This window comes from Oratosquilla oratoria, chromosome 5, assembly GCF_046742065.1.
Source record: "Oratosquilla oratoria isolate Oo_2021 chromosome 5, ASM4674206v1, whole genome shotgun sequence".
NCBI lineage: Eukaryota > Metazoa > Arthropoda > Malacostraca > Stomatopoda > Squillidae > Oratosquilla > Oratosquilla oratoria.
In genome coordinates, this window is record NC_134781.1 from 33,022,600 (window position 1) to 33,043,530 (window position 20,931).

The window sequence follows — 20,931 nt, forward strand, 5'->3', positions numbered from 1 at the left end:
GATTTCACATGTAATACAAATACAGAGGCTTCCTTCCTTATAAAGGGAAAGAAGCTTTTTTGGTAAATAGTTCTGAGAGCTTAGACATTATTCATCAATGACTCTGATACATCAATATATAGAATTCCAGAACTGATTTTGCCTGTGACGTAACCATGGCAACGTATACAGGTTGTTGGACTTGTGCATGCCAACTGCTCAGCTTATGGATTGCTATTGTTGTTTTGTTGCAACAATTCTTCCATGAATTGGCAACTTCACGACTGTTGTCATGATATGAACGATAGAACCAATTTTATATTATTTATGTTGTACCTAGATCATGTTGAACTATGATGGGTGTTTATATATATATTTTAAATAATAAAGATAAATGATCATATCTTGTATATCTTATCTGATCCCGCATATTGGGTTTTTCTATAAAATGTCTGCACTCGAAAAAAAAAATGTACTGGACTGTAGTTTAGCAGTGCTTCTATCCATATGGCCAATATCGCTCCATTCAGAAAAGTGTTTCTGGACTTTAAAGCCTCTCTTCGTCAATAAAAAAAAAAAAAAACGGATTTAGGAACTGCATTGTTGGACAACGGTCTCGCATGACCAGCAGTCCGCCTCAGAGCTTCATCAATAACAAACATCACTGTTAGCTCTGCTCCTAAGATTCTTATGCTTAAATAGGTTCTGAATAGCTGTATGATCAGTCCACACTCTGATTGGATATCCCAGTATCATATCTCTAAAACTTTCTAATGAATATATCACTGCTAACGTTTCTCTTTCTGTTATAGAGTAGTTTCTCTCTGCGCTATTACAAAGTCTAGATGTGTAAGCTATTGGTTTCAAAGTTCCATTTCTCTCTTGCATAAGTATGCCTCCTAACCCTATGTCAGATGCATCAGTACAAAGAATGAATTCTTTATCATAGTCTGGAAATATTAAAACTGGAGAACTCGTGAGTTTATCTTTCAACTTGTCAAAAGCTTGCTGTTGTGCAGGTCCCCACATGAACTTTGAGTCCTTCCTCAACAAAGAACTTAATGGATTAGCAATGTCAGCATATCGTTGAATAAATTTTCTATAATATCCTGTCAATCCCAAGAAACTTCTAACTTTTTTTTTACATTGTTTGGAACTGGAAAATTCTTTACTGCTTCATCCTTTGAATTCTGTGTACTAAGCCCATGCCTGTCTATCTTATGTCCCAAATAAATAACACTGTCCTGCAAGAACTTACATATATTTTTCTTAATTTCACTTTCAATCCTGCTTCAACTAGTCTTGAGAATATAAAATCTAATTTCTTAAAGTGCTCAGCCGCTGTTTGGGAAACTATCAAAATATCATCTAGAAATACACTGGCAGTGTTTCCTAACAACCCATCTAGAACTGTATTCATTAATCTCATGTAAGTTAATGGACTATTACATAACCCAAATGTCATCGTTTGAACTCATAATGTCCCGTTGGAGTAGAAAATGCTGTGAACTCTCGTGAGTCTTCATGCAACTCTATTTGCCAAAAGCAGATTTGATATCTATAGTGCTAAAATATCTATTCTCAGTTCCCAAACTTCTAAGAATGTATCCTATCACTGGCAATGGTAACCGGTCACTTATAGTGTGCTTATTCAGTTCCCTATGATCAATAACTGGGCGCATAGTATCATCTGATTTTGGCACCAGAATCAAAGGATGATGATGAGTTTATCTACAATGGCTAGTTTAGAGTGAGGAACTGTGTAGGTAGGAATATAAATAGACTGAGTACCTGGTTTTAATTTAGTATAATGTTTTATAACAGTTGTTTTGCCTAAGGCGTCCCCCGGCAAAACAATTGCTTTATTGTGCTTCACGAGCAAAGCAACTAAGCTTTCATCCAACTCAGGGCAACTAGTAGGTTCTAGTTGGTACTTGTATTTCTTTCCTAACTCTGTTTCTTACTGAACTGAACAGATTGATGAAATTGGAAATGCCACCTCCTCAGTACTCTCATTTAAAATCTTAATGGGTATTGCACACGCCAGAAAACACACTATTTGTGTACCTTTCCTTAAGACTATATCTTTATTCAAAGTACTAATCATTAATATTTCTACCATGTTCTTATTTGACTTATAAATCCCTGAGTCCAATTTCAAACCTTTTAATCTAATTGATTCTGGGATGGTTAAAATTTCAGTCTACAGTGACTCCTTTGAATTGCACTTGTCATGTTAATTGCTCTGGAGTGTAATAATGTCGACTTTATTACGCCACCATCCACAATTTGCAAGGCTTCATTTGTAGTTGATGAATTAGTAATTTCTGGGATTTCTTGAACATCTGAGTTGGGTTCACTATATGTGGCTTTACTTTCTGTTGGTCTGGACCGCTCGGCCTCGTTATCTAAAATAAAAATGTTATCTTTCCTATCTATTTCTAGGGATTCTTTGATTCCTGTCACTGGTCTTAAGTCTGGTTGATTTAAAAATGAAATTAACTGTGATTTCACTAAGATCCCTAAGTCAGCAGGACATATGACCATGTTCTCTTTTCTCATAGTTGCAAATCCTATCAATAAATCTCCTGGAAAAACAGATTCTTCTACAACTATCACTGGAATGTGCAAATGTTCATTTGTATATAAGATGACTTCTAGTTCAACCTTACCTAATGTTTTTAACTGATTTCCAGTTACTCCTTGCAGTGAGTAATGGATTGGTTCCAAGATTTTCACTCCTGGTTTCAACTGGTTTAAAACTCTACTAGTTATAACATTAACTACAGATCCTGTATCAATAAATATTTGAATAGGTTTATTGAACACTACCAGCAATGAGAGGTCCTACAGAAGTCCTTCCAATTGTAATTGTCAGTTTATAACTATCTTTGATGTTGGAGTTTTCTTTCACCCTTCTATCACTCTTATCCTTAACACAATACTGTCTATTTGTATATATATATGGGGAGTTCTGTAATATTGGTTTATTCTGTGTCTGGGGTTTTTCCTCTTGTTTCGTGGTGCATACGAAATTTCTACATTCATGTGTTCTATGTCCTATCTTTAGATTATACATACAGAAAGGAGGGTTTCCTCAACTAAATTAATTTCGTCCCTCATATTTGCAATTTCTACAAATAGTTCCATAATAACAGCCTTGTGCTTTATTCCCCCCAAGTATCACAATTGTAACATACAATTCTGGTATCCTTTGATGTGCTTCTAACTTTATGTCAAAATTCTCTTTTCCTATACTCACTTCTAGAGTTTCTAGTTTCTTTCTGTTACCCCACTGTCATCACATATGAATTACTAATTCTGGTCTCACTGTACCCGTGAAGAAGATAATGTACCTCACCTAAATTCATAGTTGACTTGAGATCTTTATACAGCTTTTCTGCCGTTAAGTCATCAGAGTTTTTGTTAACAAGCCAAATGTGATTAATTTTATTACCTGAGAAGCTTTCATTTTATCACTAGATCTTTCTATCCAATCTGAATCTTTCTTTGATCATTCTAATCAAAGACCTGATAGGATCCTGATCACACTTTGACATAAAATGTCTAATAAAGATTTCTGTATACTCTTCAAATTTGTTGATATCATCCATTTGCTGGAAATTTATGATAAAGCTAGCGCTACCTTTCACAGGGTCTACATTCTCTTTTAAATTTTCCATTTCCCTTTTTTCATCTGTTATATTTTTGCTTACAATTAAGGTATCTATCATGTTAAGAAACTTATTAACTTCTAAGGTGTTTTCATCACCGGTGAATTTAGGAATGTTTATATTTGAGGTATGAACCTCATGCCTAAGTACTGTGTTATTAGTGTTATTCATAACTTCAGTAAGTTGATTTGACTTGACTGCCTCCACGTAGTCTTCCTTACGTACGTCAACCTCGTCGTTCGTCAACCTCGTCGTTCCTCGTCAATTTTTGTTCACTGCTGCTTTGTAGTTGATCGCCTTGAAGATCGTCTTGAAGATCGTCTTGAAGTTCGCCTTGAAGATCGCCTCGTTCCATTCGTTGTATGAAGACTCCTCGTCCCTCGTCCTTGAAATTAACATACGCTTGGTTGTAGTTGTACATTGGGTGGTTGTGTTGTGTGCACTGTTTTCAAAGTCGATTGGTGTACCCGTTCACTTTTAACTTAGTCTTGTTTAAAATCACTTTGGAAGAGGTTCATCACACCGCTGCCACCACTGTTATTTCTGCTGCTACTAACTTTTTTAGTTCCCTTCTGTGATATTGTAATTCTTTATTCACTTACAACTTTCTTCACTTTCTTTTTATCATTGTAATATTGTAAGTCACCCATCTGTAGGCCCCATGCCTCTTTCGTAATGTATGCTTTTAGTCAAGTTCCATTCCTCTGTAACGAAGGTGAATTAAATTGAACTTAAACTTTTCTTCATTTTCTTCACGAATTCTGGTACAACGTATGGTCTTAGGTACACCAGAGGATTCCCACCTGGGATCCTCTTACACCCACCAAGCCAAGTCTGCTTCGACGTCACTATTTAATTCATCCAATAAATTTGAACGTTATAAACAAGTGCCACCCTTTAAGGGCGTGACTTTACCTCCGTGTACCAACAATTTCTCTCCTCCTCCACCCCTTTCTCCAATCAGAAAGGCTGTTACACTGTCTCAAGCAACACTGCCTACACAAGCACTCTTGTCACGAACCGAAGTGGCTTAGCGCTAACATTTCGAAACATCAGCACCTCTATCGATACCCTAGCTCGTATCCACAAACACTGGACGATGAGCGAAAATATGCAACTTTGCAACTCCTGAGCGACCATTGTTTCAAATCATCTAAGTCGTAAAATGAACTTCTCGCCACCTACCCCCATCTACCCACCCACCCACCTCAATCTACTAGCCTCTTATAATCCCATTATAGCAGTATTTCATCACAACTGCTCGTGATTGGCTCTTGCGCCTTGAATGCTCAGTGCAACACCTAATCAGGGTCATTTGTGACCAAGATATCGCCATCATGTCAGGTTTTGAGTTCTCAAATATTCTGGAAGGAATAATGTTTCTCAACTAGAGGGCCACGGGAGGGACCCAGAGGACCCGTGCCAAGGGCACTCCTTAATTCTAAACTAACTCCTAAGTGAGGAACCTAATCAGCCAACTCATGTCAGTGTTGTACCGCGTGGTCTTCCACACCCATTCAAATTACAGTATGAATTGATATCCTGCGATAGAGGAGATGATAAAATATCATTACAGATTTTAAAGTCGTATACGTGACCTGTCAGTAACAGATGAGAATAAATTTGCCACTGTATGAAAGATAAGTAGGGGAGCCAACGCATGCATGCAAGTTAAAACAGGCCCAGTATTTTTTTAACTCCTTTTAAAGAAGTCTAAATTTTACAATGCTGAATATTCTTGAGTAGAGTGAAATCAGACTAAAAACACACCTACTCCAATATATCAAAACCACATTCTAGCCAAATACCTAAAAACTTTGAAAATATACGATATTATAATCAACATTGCATTAAATCAAATCCTACTACGCTCTCACCAAACTCTTGGCACAGCAAATGGCATTGCTTTTCTTGCACCTTTCAACCATGCATCTAAATTTGATCGACAACTTCCACATATCACATGAGGGGCCCATGGTTTTCCTTGCTCATCCATACTCATTCCAAAATACAGTCTACCGGTATAAGCAATCCAGCACTTCGCACCTTTCACATTTCTATGTGATACATGTTTAGATCCAACATAGAAACCACACGCATAATAGAATGAATCTGGTAAATTCCTACATCCTCTTGTAGCCATTGTCAAGAACGTCAATATTTATATTATAAACCTGGAAAAAAAGGTATATTGTAACGACAATTGTGTTTTCCGTACCCCGTACATTTCTTCATATTAGTTTAATTTTCTATATCATTAAAACGGCCGATGATAAAAGCATAGCAAGTATATATTTGGAACCAGCGTAAAAGTTTGCCCTAGGATAGCTAAAAATTTTAAGAGAAACAAACCTTTTGTGAAAAAAAATACCCAATGTTATTTATGGTATTGTATGTCACGTTTTACATCACTGATCCACTGATATATGTTGGTATAGTTTGTTATTTTTGAAGTATTGTAGAAAGCCATTGACATCAAATATGAAAAATGTCGTTACAAAGGATTACAAAGGCAAAGCATGCCGACAGGAGACCTTTTGATCCATTTCTAGGTCGGATGAAAAAAAAAAAAAAAAAAAAAATCATATTAATAATAAATTAAAACTATAACAATGTAAATAACAATTAAAATACATAAATAAATGTATTGGTATAGTTGAATAACAAACAAACAGGTAAATAGTAAATGATAATAAATTGACATATAACTAATAATAAATGAAAATCAGACAGACAAATTATAACAAAACAAAAACAAATAATATAAAATAAAATATAATAATTACAGCATCTTACTTAGGTATTTATCTAAATGATTCTTAAAGCTTCGAACTGAACTACATTGCACTACCTGTGCAGGAAGTTTATTCCATTCATTAACTACACGGTTGGCAAAGTTGTTTCTACCTACTTCCAAATTGAATCTATTTCCGGACAGTTTGAGACCATTGTTTCTTGTCTGATTCTCATTCAATGTGAAAATTTTGTCACTTTTGATGTTGTCAATTCCCTTTAAAATCTTAAAGACCTGTATCAAGTCACCTCTGAGTCTACGCTTTTTTAGGGAAAACAGATTCATGTGCTTAAGTCGATTTTCGTATGATTTATTTTTGATATTTGGAATCAGTTTTGTGGCTCGCCGTTGTACTTTTTCCAGTCTGTCAATGTCTTTAATGAGATTCGGTGACCATACGGAAACAGCATATTCCAAATGTGGACGAACTAACGATTTATATAGCTTGTTAATCAGTGATGGACTTTTGAAATCAAAAGATCGCGCAATCAATCCCAGAATCTTATTTGCTTTCTCAGAGGCTGAAATACGCTGCTTGGATGATTTGAGGTCGTTACTGATAATTACGCCGAGATCTTTTTCACTATCCACTTTTGTTAACGAATTTCCAAATAACTTGTAATCGTACTTACTGTTATTTTTACCTATGTGCATTACCTTGCATTTACTTGTGTTAAATTTCATTAGCCACTTTTCAGACCATTGCTGTAATTGATCTAAATCTTCTTGAATATCTAATTGGTTTGAGTGATCATTTGCCACTCCGCACAGTTTTGTATCATCAGCAAATTTGGAAACAGTAGATTTTAGTCCATTGTCTATATCATTTATATATACTATGAATAGAAGTGGCCCAAGAACGGAACCCTGAGGAACTCCACTTGCAACATTTTTCCATCCAGAAGTTTTTCCATTTAAAACAACTCTCTGTTTTCGACCTTTCAACCAATTACTAGTCCAACCTAATAGGCTACCACTTATTCCATGCAAAGCTAATTTAGTAAGTAGTCTTTCGTGTGGGACGGTATCAAAAGCTTTTGCAAAGTCTAGATATATTAAATCTATATTGTTTCTTTTGTCATAATTCGAGATAACTGTGTTGTAGAATTCGAGTAAATTAGTCACGCAAGAACGTTTCCGTCTGAAACCATGCTGGCTATCATTTATCAAACGGTTACTTTCTAAATGATATTCGATATCATCTCTGATGATAGTTTCCATTATTTTTCCTACGATTGAAGTCAAACTTATAGGCCTATAGTTATTTCGTTTCTTTTTGTCACCTTTTTTGAATATGGGAGTAACGTTAGCTAGCTTCCATTCTCTTGGGACATCTCCGGATATGATGGATTTTTTGAAAATAATTTCTAATGGAACAACAATCTCATTTTTCATTTCCTTTAAGATTCTTGGATGCCAACCGTCAGGCCCTGGCGTTTTATTAACTTTGAGTTTGTCTATACACCTTTTAATTTTTTCTTTTGTTATATTTACCGTAGTGAGTAAGTTTACCCCAGACTTTTCACAGGTTTCAGTTTGGAATTCACTTTGAGGTGTTTCGTTTACGAATACCGAGCTAAAATAATTGTTTAAGAGATTACACATTCCTTCATTTGAATATTCAAGTTGACCGTCAGCAGATAATAGTGGACCAATGTGATTCCTAACAACCTTTTTATCTCTAATGTAACTATAGAATTCTTTGGGATTCTCTTTGGATTTCTCAGCGATGTTCATTTCGTATTGTCGTTTTCTTTTTCTTATTGTCCTTTTTAAATCTCTCTGTATTGATACATAAGTTTCATAGTCATTAGATGCACCCGAGCACTTATATTTCTTATAAGCCTGTCTCTTTTTAGCAATACTTTTTTCAGTTTCTTTGTCGATCCACTTTGGGCGAGCCTGATTTGGGGGACGTCTGTCCTTAAAAGGAATGTAAGTTTGAATCATCTTAGTGAGCGTATTTTGAAATATTTCCCACATCTGATCTACAGGCCTTTCGTTTAATTTTTCCTCCCAATCTGTAAGCTGAAGCTCCTGACGTAGTTCTATGAACTGAGCTTTACTGAAATCGGGTATTTTAGAAGCACAAGTATCTATTCTAAAATTGTTTAGGAGTTTGAATCTGACTAAGTTGTGATCGCTATTTGCAACAGATTCACCGACTTCTACATCAGTTGCCATGCTTTCGCGGCTAGTGATCAATAAATCGAGTAAGTTTCCATATCTTGTGGGCTCTTTTACATGCTGAATTAAGTAATTGTCACCAAGAAAATCAATCAAGCGACTACCTATATGGCCATGTTCAAGGGTCATCCAATCAATGTCAGTAAAATTGAAATCACCCATTATCAATAAATCCCGGTTGCAGAAACTAGACAGTTCTTGAAATAACAGTTTGTCGTCTGCTAATGATAATGTCTTTGGCCTATATATTACACCTATATTCATTTTTTGTCCATTTGTTTGGGTTAACTCAACCCACAAACTGTCATATGCATCCTGTTTCACTTTCTCTAAAACACAAGCATGAACATTGTTTTTAACGTACAATAGAACACCCCCACCTTTCTTGTGGTTTCTATCCTGATGAAAGTGTTTAAATCCCGCAATATTAAATTCAGCTTCGAACTCTGTACCATTTAACCATGTCTCAGTTATTCCTATCATATCGAGATTTTTGCTTTTGACATACGCCTGTATTTCTTGAAATTTGTTCCTAATACTACGAGCATTAAAGTACATAGTTTTAAGAAACTCCTGATTATTTCTTTTTGACACATTTTGAGTTTCAATATCATGTCTTATATTATCATTTTGTTTTTATTTATGCCTTGCTCTATATTATTATTATTTGGTCCTTCATTGACATTCAATGCCTCATTAACATTTCTCCTATCAAAATTAACATTTCCCCCATCACGGACATCTGGTCGATTACGGTCATCCGATCTATTTTGTACATTTTGTCCCCCTACGTCACCGTGATTCACGCCGGCCTCCCGTCGTTCAGTGACATTATGTCCGGCATCCCTTTCTAAAATTATATTTTGTCCTCCAGTGACATTATATCCTACCGTGATATTTTTTCCTCCACTATAATTACATCCCATCGTGATCTTTTGTCTTCCACTGTCATTACATCCTATCTTGATATTTTGGCCTTCATTGACATTCTGTCCGGTATCTCTTCCTAAAATTATATTTTGTTCTTCACTGACATTATAACCTACCGTGATATTTTCTCCTCCATTATCATTACATCCTATCGTGATATTTTGGTCTCCACTATCATTATTTCCCATTGTGATCTTTTGTCCTCCACTGTCATTACATCCCATTGTGACATTTTGTCTTAAGACATTACATCCTAATGTGTCATTTCGTCCTCTAGCGATATTACATCCTATCATGATATTTTGGCCTTCATTGACATTCTGTCCGGTATCCCTTCCTAAAATTACATTTTGGCCTTCAATGACATTATATCCTACCGTGATATTTTCTCCTCCATTATCATTACATCCTATCGTGATATTTTGTTCTCCTTTATCATTACTTCCCATCGTGATCTTTTGTCCTCCACTGTCATTATATCCCATTGCGACATTTTGTCCTATGACATTATATCCTAATGTGACATTTCGTCCTCTAGCGACATTATATCCTAAAATTATATTTTGTCCTATACTGGTACATTGTTCTACATTAATGCTATACTCTACACTGTTTTCCCAAGTACATTCTATTTCCCCTTCCCTTTGGCCTTCTACCCTAAAAAAGGAGCTGGTTCATTACAAACTCCCACAATGAGGTTTGTAAGAACATCTTTGCCTCTGCGGGTAAGGTGGATCCCATCAGAAGCGTAAAGGTCATGGCGCCTAGAAAAGAGATACCAAGGATCAAGAAAGTGGTATCCCAATTGTGTGCACAACTGCGATATCCTATCATTGATCCCTATGGCTCTACTGTTCCAACACGAACCTGCGTAGATCCTCGGGAGGATCCCACAGACTACGTGACGGCTCCCACGTTCCTTCATCTCCTGAAGGAGGACCTTGTAATTCCGAACAAGCTCCTCTGATCTCACCCTACCTACATCGTTACTACCCGTATGTACAATCGTAACCGTGTTCTTCCGTCCTTGCTCCCTGATGGACCGGGTACAATCGGCGATCCCACGGCCCGGTTGACATACAAGCTTGCAACGTCGCTTAGTCTTTCGCTGCAGGATGTCGTCATAGCCTCGAACCATGGAGTCCCCCACCACCAAGAACTCCTGGTTTTCAGCCACTTCATCCTCCAGTAGAGCAAAACGATTGACTAGAGCCAGCGGTTGCTCCACAGGGCACACGTCTACCGAACGCGGGCTCGACAAACGGGACCCCACGGAGCGCCACTCGCTCATGGCAGTGACAGTAGGTGAAGAAGTGGAACGCTCTTTGGGTTGTGGGGAGGGTTCACTCTTCTCACGGAGCGCACTCCTGAGAAGCCGAATTGCCTCCTCACACATCCTGAGACGGACCTCTAGGTTCACGCAACCTTCACAAGCCATTTCGCTCCCCCTTTAGCAATAAAAACGGCAAAGAGAAAATACAAATCAACAACAACAACAAATCAAAGCGGTCTCTAATAAACTAAATACGCGAAGCTTACTCTGCTTACCTTATACTATTTCTCCTACCTTTGGAATACGGTAACAGAAAACTGTTTTGAAATTAAATAGAACCCTGCACTTTATCTTATATCTGTAACTGTATAGCGCTATACGTATACAATTACAAAAACACAACACAATCACTTAACACTATTCGGAGATATAAAATTCACAGGTATTCACTAGCTGGTGTCTGTGCAGAAAAACGAGGTCTCTAGCTGAGGTCACGAGCGGACTGAGCTGAGGTCACGAGTGGACTGAGCTGAGGTCACGAGTGGACTGAGCTGAGGTCACGAGTGGACTGAGCTGAGGTCACGAGTGGACAATACTCAGTTTCTTTAAGGTTACGTGGCAAAAATACAAAGATTTGATTACATCTTTGTCAAATTACTCGGAGCGATTGTATGACATATCACATCAATGGCTCCATACCCTCAAACAATAAAAATGCTTTAGGTGCATTCACGTAGCCTTCGAGGTGTATGACCGATTAAAAAAATAGACAATGTACCCTAGTTACATGAAATATTTGCACTGTGGCATTCGACAATTTACTGAAAGAAGCAATGGTTCTTAAAATTCCTGCTATTTCAGTAGGATGGGCATTAGTGATTGGGAAACGCAGAATACTAAACTGTTCATATTAACTTTGTTTCTCTTTTGTTACAATGTCCTCGATGATATTATAAGCACAGTAATTTCAACAGTTGACTTTGCTGATGACACTGCACTTGTGTCGAGGTCAGAGGAGGGACTAAGGCAGTTAGTGACGGAGTTTGGGAAGGTATGCAAAAGGAGGAAGTGTTGGTAAAAGTAAAGTGATGAGACATACAAGAGGTGAGGATGGCAGTCAGCTGGAGGTAAATCTTAGAAGAGAGAGGTTAGAGGAAGTGGAAAGTTTTAGATATTTGGGGTCGCATGTAGCAGGAAATGGAGGAGTCGGGGTGGAGGTAAACTGTAGTGGAGCGAAGGAAGCAAGTAAAAATCTTGGAGGAACTAAAAGTGTCATGAGAAATAGCTATCTGGGGGTGGATGCGGAGAGACGACTGTGTGAAGGGTTGGTTGCGCTTACGACACTGTATGGGACAGACTTGAAATATATGGGAGGCAGAAAAGAAGTGTCTGAGAAGTATGCTGGGTGTTATGAGGATATATATATATAATGAGGAATGAGGGAGTGTGGAAAAGAGTAGGTGAGGAGCCTACACCAGGAGGGGCAGGTAACAATAGTCTCTGCTGGAAGTCGGAGAAAAGTGTGGGATTCGAACCCACAAACTAAGTGAATGCGAGATCAGCACACTTAAGATTACGCCACAAGTGAGGAGAGCATGGGTGGAAAGGCACCTGACAGATAGGGAAGATGAAAGAATACTGGGATGTTTTGAGCAAGTGGAAAGAATGAATGAGAAAAAACTAGAAAAAAGAGGTGTGGAAGGCAAAGGTGGATGGAGTGAACCTGAGGGGTAGACCAAGAATCAAATGGATGGGTAGGGTGAAGGGTGAAGAACGCACAATGAAAAAAAAGAAAAAAAAAAAAAAAAAAAAAAAAGATATATATATATATATTTATATATATATATATATATATATATATATATATATATATATATATATATATATATATCAAGAAAAATATCAAACCAGTCAACCCAGAGAAAATATTAAACTTAAATATTTATTATAAAACAAGCCACCTCCTACTTAAGAACAGTCAGCACCAAGACAGAAAGGAACTTTCGAAGTCACATGTCATTTATAGGTTCAAATATACCAGAGGGAACTGTGAAGCCCTCCCCTCCACTTACATTGCCATGAAGACAATGAGGTTATCCCGTCGCCCTCCATACCACCTTACATCAGGATCCACTAGAAAAAACACCTAAGAGATGAACATGGCATAGTAATGACTAGAAATATCCTACAGGAAAGTACATATATTTTGGATATATGTACAGACAATAAACACCTCCTAATCTGAGAGACATTATATATCAAAGAGTTGAGCCCAAAATCAAACACACAAGCAAAGGACCTTAAGGCACTCCCAAGCATGATAATAACTGCCACTAACCTAAGCACGCAACAAACCCCCACAAAACACCACAAAACCAAGCATTTCGTCACAACCCGAAACCGGAGGATTTCCCAACCATACAACAACCCGCCATAGCCCGAGCTACCCGGTAAACTCTACCAGTTATCCTGTAACCTCCCGCAGTCAAGAGCAAGTATGGACACAAATATATCAAATGTAATACAATCACTCCATTCTCCGGAACTTTCTTCCCTTACCACAAAGTAAGAATATCCCAATCTACTGAACAAGAGTTTTGTACATGAAACTGCGAGCTCGCTATAATGACTACCTATTGTGAAGTCATAAACTTCTTTTCAAAGGAGACCAAGTTCATAATAAGACACATGGAAAATACTCTTCTGAATATATAAATATATATATATATATATATATATATATATATATATATATACATATATTTACATATACATATATGTATATATATTTATATATATATACATATATATACATATACATATATGTATATATATACATATATATATATATATATATATATATATATACATACACAGACATGACAGAATTGAATAGACACCAAGAGAAATAGTTTAATTTAATATATATATATATATATATATATATATATATACATATATACAATATATATATATGTATATATACATATATATATACATATATATATATATATATATATATATATATATATATAGGCGGCAAAAAAATGACATTTAGGATTTTTAGGACAATAAAAATCATAAGTACCACTTACTGGCCTTTTATTTCCACTTTGGTCCTACACTTAATATTTTGACATGTTACCCTTATTCTTGATAACCATCTGGATCCTTCTGGGCATCGAGTTGGCAAGTTCGGTAAAGTAGGTGGCGTCCATTGTCGCCCACATCTTTTTCAGCTCCTCCCTCAGGACAGGGATGCTTGTGTGTCGCGACTTTTCCAGCTTGTCTTTCATTTGGTTCCAGGCATTTTCAATAAGGTTTAGGTCAGGGGAGTTGCCTGGCCACTCAAAAACACTAATATTACGGTCAGAAAGGAACTTTTTCACTACCTGTCAGAGGGAGCACCATCATGCATGAAGTGGTTGCACTCATGAATATCTCAGCAAGTGAGCATGTGATCCCTCGAAACCTACTTTTGATTTTTATTGTCCTAAAATCCTGAATGTCAACTTTTTTTTTGCCGCCACTGTGTATATATATATATATATATATATATATATATATATATATATATATATATATATATATATATGTATATATATATATATATATATATATATATATATATATATATATTGTATGTGTGTGTGCGCGCGCGAGTGTGTACGGCACGTTAACATGAAATTCCTCTTTTAACTTTCATGTCTAAATCACTTAACCCCCACCCCCAGAACCGCCAGTTCCGTGGACGGGGAACACCCCTGAAGACCACATTTAACCCCTTCCCCTTCCCCGCAGTCCACACGTGCCCTTGTCTTGGGTTAAATGACCTTTTCCTGTCCAGCAAGGTTACTGCGTCGTCACTCCCTCGGCACTCAGGTAGGTATATAAGAAGCCGCGTCCGCCGTCGACCCAAAGCACAAGCGAAGGAATCACATCCAGGCCAAGTCGTCTAACCGCACTCGCTCACTCGCCCACATCGTAACAACAATGGACCCGAAAATCATTCTGGTTTTTCTCTGCCTTGCGTGGTAAGTATACTGGGACTGTTACACATGGACACCAAGTAACACGTAACGTAACACATGACGCAATATGGTAACATGTGAACTAATAATGTCAATCATGTCATTGTGACATACATGCGTAAATGTGACGTAACAAAGTAACACATTCGAAAGAAAACGTTGGTGCGTGTTCGACTGCCAGCAGCGACTGGCGCATGCGCGAAGGCGAGCAGACTCCATCGGTCTCGGACTGGAGAGAGGCCTGCGTTCCACACAGGAGACCAAGGGACAGACCCCAAGAAGATGCTGTGACTGTGCTCGCACCATTTTCACAAAGCATAGTGTGTGTGCACGTCGCACACTACCTGTCTGTTTTGGGTGTGCTTAGGCGCGAGTGTGCGTATTGTGTGTATGCGCGGGAGCGTAGTACTTGTGATTCACAACCAAGGTCTTACATCATGTGTTGGACTCGTGATCGACAGCTTTTCCCTCCCAGAAGAGAGCTCAGAGCTCATATATGTGACCGATCTATGGGTAATGCTGTGACCTTTACACCCACACCCAACTCCCCGCCCACAACAGTTGGAGTAACGACTCGTAGCATAGCGATACTGAAATTATTTCAGCACTGGGCGGGACTCCAACCCGGACCACCGTAGTAGCGGCCACGAACACTACCACTAGGCCATCGAGTGGTGTCGTGTGTGTGTGTGTGTGTGTGTGTGTGTGTGTGTGTGTGTGTGTGTGTGTGTGTGTGTGTGTGTGTGTGTGTGTGTGTGTGTGTGTGTGTGTGTGTGTGTGTGTGTGTGTGTGTGTGTGCTAATGCATACACTATACACAACAGCTAACATAAAGGATAACTGACCTATCTCCAACTGATAATTCTCTTCCTTGTTCTTGTCGTCACGGACTGTAGTTCACCAGCGCTTCTGTTCTTGCAGCGTGGTTGCCTGCGCCCCCAGTGCCCGCGCAGCGCCGTCCCCATTGTCCCTCGAGCGGGCAACCCATGGGGTGGCCAGAAGAGCAGCCGCCTACGGAGACGTCCTCTCAAACCTTGTAAGTGCCCAACCCTCATTTGTAGTGCTAGTAAGTTTACGCTAATGATGATTAAGGTTAGATCTGGCTATGAGGAGTTGATTAAAAAACCTTCGGTTAGGATACAGGGTACTTCAAAAAGTCAATAACAAAATAATTATTTCGTGAATAGAGAAATGAAATAACACCTTGTAATTACAAGTAAAATAATTTAAATTATAACAATTACAATAATAGAAGAATGAATGATTAATGATTACAAATCAATAAAGAATAAAAGATTAGATAAACTAATACGAAATGATGATAGTAATTAATACAATTAATCATAACGAAACCTCATGGCCCTGAGAAAGCTTCCCTTTTTCGATCTCCAATATTCCTCTTGCCTTACAGGTCCACCGTCGTTCCCGCAGAGCAGCAGCTCGCTTCGGCAGGAACTTCGACGGCCCCAATCCCAACTTCGGCACCAGACTGTAAGTCGATTCCCTTTTGGCGTCAGCTCCTCCTAAGTTACTATATCCCCTCCAAAGTCACACTCAAGTCCGTAAAGGTTTCTAAAACATTCCTCTCGGTTTGGGGTTAGTTAGTGGTCCTTCGAAGTCACACTTACGTCCGTACAAGTTTCTAGAGCCTTTTTCTAGGTTTGAGACTAGTTAGTCGGATATCTGGGAAAGGATAAACCAGCTTAGGTGTCGGGTCCTACTGTGAAGGTGCTGTGTCTTGTTGAGTTTCTCCTGACCCAGATAGTGGGCGGGAGACAAGGATGGTCCTTCATTCAAAGGAGCTAAGATGGAAGGGAAAATATATGGGTGTGGAATGGGTGAAGGGTGGGTGCATGTCTAGGCTGGGGCCTCTCTCTTATAATTGGGCAATGGCCTTTTCGTGTATGTATGTACTTTATGTATGTAATAATATGATAATGGTAATCGGTTTATTGAGTTAACAGAGATATAGTGATACATTTATAATATACAGTTTGTACTAATCTTAGGACCAGACAGTACTTGGCGCTATGTATGTGTGTATGTTCACACACACTTCCGTATATGTCTCCGACGAGCTCATTGTCAGTCTCGTTCGTGATGACATGGAATTAAAACTGAAAAGTTAATGTGGTTGAAAAAAAAAGATGTATGTATGTATGTATGTATGTATGTATGTATGTATGTATGTATGTATGTATGTATGTATGTATGTATGTATGTATGTATGTATGTATGTATGTATGTATGCATGTATGTATGTATGTATGTATGTATGTATGAATACATGTGGGTGGGTGTAGTGTCTTGGCTTTAACGTTCTTTACTTTTTGTTTTACAGTTGCCCTTATCCTGAGATCCCGGTCCTCTGCAAACAATTTCCACGCTTTCCTCCTTCAGAAACATGGTTTCAGAAAGTTCAAATCTAACTTCAGAAGACCTGTCCCCAAAAGTCTGTTTATCAACAACAGCAAACCATAAGATAGTTAACTTATCAGGAAGTTGTCATCGACTGATTGACATTGGAGATATGTTCAATTTCCTTCTCAACCAGGATCTTCTGCCAACGTTGACAATACTTGTTTTGGAGATGTCTCACAAGACGCCTCGCCGTGTATATAAGTGTACATAAAATTTGTACAGTGTTAGGAGTGAAGACTGGAGTGTTGAATTTTGTTTTCATATTTTAACGATTTTACTTAGGCTGTGTCTATGTGGAATGGTGTCACATCGTGTACCTTTTTTGTCAAAGGAATTATTACGATTTCTATGAGCTTTACGTGACTTTGTGGTCAAACACTCATAAACACGCATCCGCAAAGTGACTCTGACACAGAATCTGTTACAAAGACATGGGAGTGTTTTGCCGTTGATAGTCTTGAATGAAATCCAGTTCTAGTATGTTCAGCATCTACAAATAATACTAAGATCATCACAACATCTATAATCCATACTCTTCGCCCTGTCAAACAGATTTCACATGTAATACAAATACAGAGGCTTCCTCTCTTATAAAGGGAAAGAAGTTTTTTGGTAAATAGTTCTGAGAGCTTAGACATTATTCATCAATGACTCTGATACATCAATATATAGAATTCCAGAACTGATTTTGCCTGTGACGTAACCATGGCAACATATACAGGTTGTTGGACTTGTGCATGCCAACTGCTCAGCTTATGGATTGCTATTGTTGTTTTGTTGCAACAATTCTTCCATGACTTGGCAACTTCACGACTGTTGTCATGATATGAACGATAGAACCAATTTTATATTATTTATGTTGTACCTAGATCATGTTGAACTATGATGGATGTTTATATATATTTTTTAAATAATAATGATAAATGATCATATCTTGTATATCTTATCTGACCCCGCAAAATGGGTTTTTCTATCAAATGTCTGCACTCGAAAAAAAAATTGTACTGGACTGTAGTTTACCAGTGCTTCTATCCATGTTGTCAATATCGCTCCATTCAGAAAAGTGTTTCTGGACTTTAAGCCTCTCTTCGTCAATAAATAAATAAATAAATAAATAAATAAAAAATAAAAAACCCGGATTTAGGAACTGCATTGTTGGACAACGGTCTCGCATGACCAGCAGTCCGCCTCAGAGTTTCATCAATAACAAACATCACTGTTAGCTCTGCTCCTAAGATTCTTATGCTTAGGTTCTGAATAGCTGTATGATCAGTCCACACTCTGATTGGATAGCACAGTATCATATCTATAAAACCTTCTAATGAATATATCACTGCTAACGTTTCTCTTTCTGTTATAGAGTAGTTTCTCTCTGCGCTATTACAAAGTCTAGATGTGTAAGCTATTGGTTTCAAAGTTCCATTTCTCTCTTGCATAAGTATGCCTCCTAACCCTATGTCAGATGCATCAGTACAAAGAATGAATTCTTTATCATAGTCTGGAAATATTAAAACTGGAGAACTCGTGAGTTTATCTTTCAACTTGTCAAAAGCTTGCTGTTGTGCAGGTCCCCACATGAACTTTGAGTCCTTCCTCAACAAAGAACTTAATGGATTAGCAATGTCAGCATATCGTTGAATAAATTTTCTATAATATCCTGTCAATCCCAAGAAACTTCTAACTTTTTCTACATTGTTTGGAACTGGAAAATTCTTTACTGCTTCAACCTTTGAATTCACTGTACTAAGTCCATGCCTGTCTATCTTATGTCCCAAATAAATAACACTGTCCTGCAGGAGCTTAAATTTGTCAGGTTTCACTTTCAATCCTGTTTCAACTAGTTTTGAGAATATAAAATCTAATTTCTTAAAGTGCTCAGCCGCTGTATGGAAAACTATCAAAATATCATCTAGAAATACACTGGCAGTGTTTCCTAACAACCCATCTAGAACTGTATTCATTAATCTCATGTAAGTTAATGGACTATTACATAACCCAAATGGCATCGTTTGAACTTATAATGTCCCGTTGGAGTAGAAAATGCTGTGAACTCTCGTGAGTCTTCATGCAACTCTATTTGCCAAAAGCAGATTTGATATCTATAAAGGTAAAATATCTATTCTCAGTTCCCAAACTTCTAAGAATGTCCCCTATCTCTGGCAATGGTAACCGGTCACGTATAGTGTGCTTATTCAATTCCCTATAATCAATAACTGGGCGCATAGTATCATCTGATTTTGGCACCAGAATCAAAGGGTGATGATGAGTTTATCTACAATGGCTAGTTTAGAGTGAGGAACTGTGTAGGTAGGAATATAAATAGACTGAGTCCTTGGATTTAATTTAATATAATGTTTTATAACAGTTGTTTTGCCTAAGGCGTCCCCCGGCAAAACAATTGCTTTATTGCGCTTCACGAGCAAAGCAACTAAGCTTTCATCCAACTCAGGGCAACTAGTAGGTTCTAGTTGATTCTTGTATTTCTTTTCCAACTCTGTTTCTTCCTGAACTGAACAGATTGATGAAATTGGTAATTCCACCTCCTCAGTACTAACCACTAATATTTCTACCATGTTCTTATTTGACTTATAAATCCCTGAGTCCAATTTCAAACCTTTTAATCTAATTGATTCTGGGATGATTAAAATTTCAGTCTATAGTGACTCCTTTGAATTGCACTTGTCATGTTAATTGCTCTGGAGTGTAATAATGTCGACTTTATTACGCCACCATCCACAATTTGCAAGGCTTCATTTGTAGTTGATGAATTAGTCATTTCTGGGATTTCTTGAACATCTGAGTTGGGTTCACTATATGTGGCTTTACTTTCTGTTGGTCTGGACCGCTCGGCCTCGTTATCTAAAATAAAAATGTTATCTTTCCTATCTATTTCTAGGGATTCTTTGATTCCTGTCACTGGTCTTAAGTCTGGTTGATTTAAAAATGGGATTAACTGTGATTTCACTAAGATCCCTAAGTCAGCAGGACATATGACCATGTTCTCTTTTCTCATAGTTGCAAATCCTATCAATAAATCTCCTGGAAAAACAGATTCTTCTACAACTATCACTGGAATGTGCAAATGTTCATTTGTATATAAGATGACTTCTAGTTCAACCTTACCTAATGTTTTTAACTGATTTCCGGTTACTCCTTGCAGTGAGTAATGGATTGGTTCCAAGATTTTCACTCCTGGTTTCAACTGGTTTAAAACTCTACTAGTTACAACATTAACTACAGATCCTGTATCAATAAATATTTGAATAGGTTTATTGAACACTCTACCAGCAATGAGAGGTCCTACAGAAGTCCTTCCAATTGTCAGTTTATAACTATCTTTGATGTTGGAGTTTTCTTTCACCCTTCTATCACTCTTATTCTTAACACAATACTGTCTATTTGCATATATATGGGAAGTTCTGTAATATTGGTTTATTCTGTGTCTGGGGTTTTTCCTCTTGTTTCGTGTTGCATACAAACATTTCTACATTCATGTGTTCTATGTCCTATCTTTAGATAATACATACAGAAAGGAGGGTTTTCACAACTAAATTCATTATGACCCTCATATTTGCAATTTCTACAAATAGTTCCATAATAACAGTCTTGTACATTATCCCTCCAAGTATCACAATTATAATAT

General features: G+C 37.6%; 1 protein-coding gene across 2 annotated transcripts in view; it reads left to right on the forward strand.

Moving 5' to 3' along the window:
* The window catches only part of LOC143025449 (uncharacterized), a 21,157-nt gene extending 2,939 nt beyond the window's left edge, over window positions 1-18,218 (forward strand). Inside the window, exons 1-4 of one of the 2 annotated variants that reach the window (XM_076185127.1) lie at window positions 14,764-14,871; window positions 15,789-15,903; window positions 16,279-16,358; window positions 17,209-18,218. In XM_076185127.1, the coding sequence (XP_076041242.1) occupies window positions 14,831-14,871; window positions 15,789-15,903; window positions 16,279-16,358; window positions 17,209-17,296 (324 nt within the window). In that variant the 5' untranslated portion in view covers window positions 14,764-14,830 and the 3' untranslated portion in view covers window positions 17,297-18,218. Of the gene's footprint in view, window positions 1-14,763; window positions 14,872-15,788; window positions 15,904-16,278; window positions 16,359-17,208 lie in introns of those variants that run through there. The other variant, XM_076185128.1, reaches the window with a different exon arrangement.
* Window positions 18,219-20,931: the final 2,713 nt, after the last annotated feature.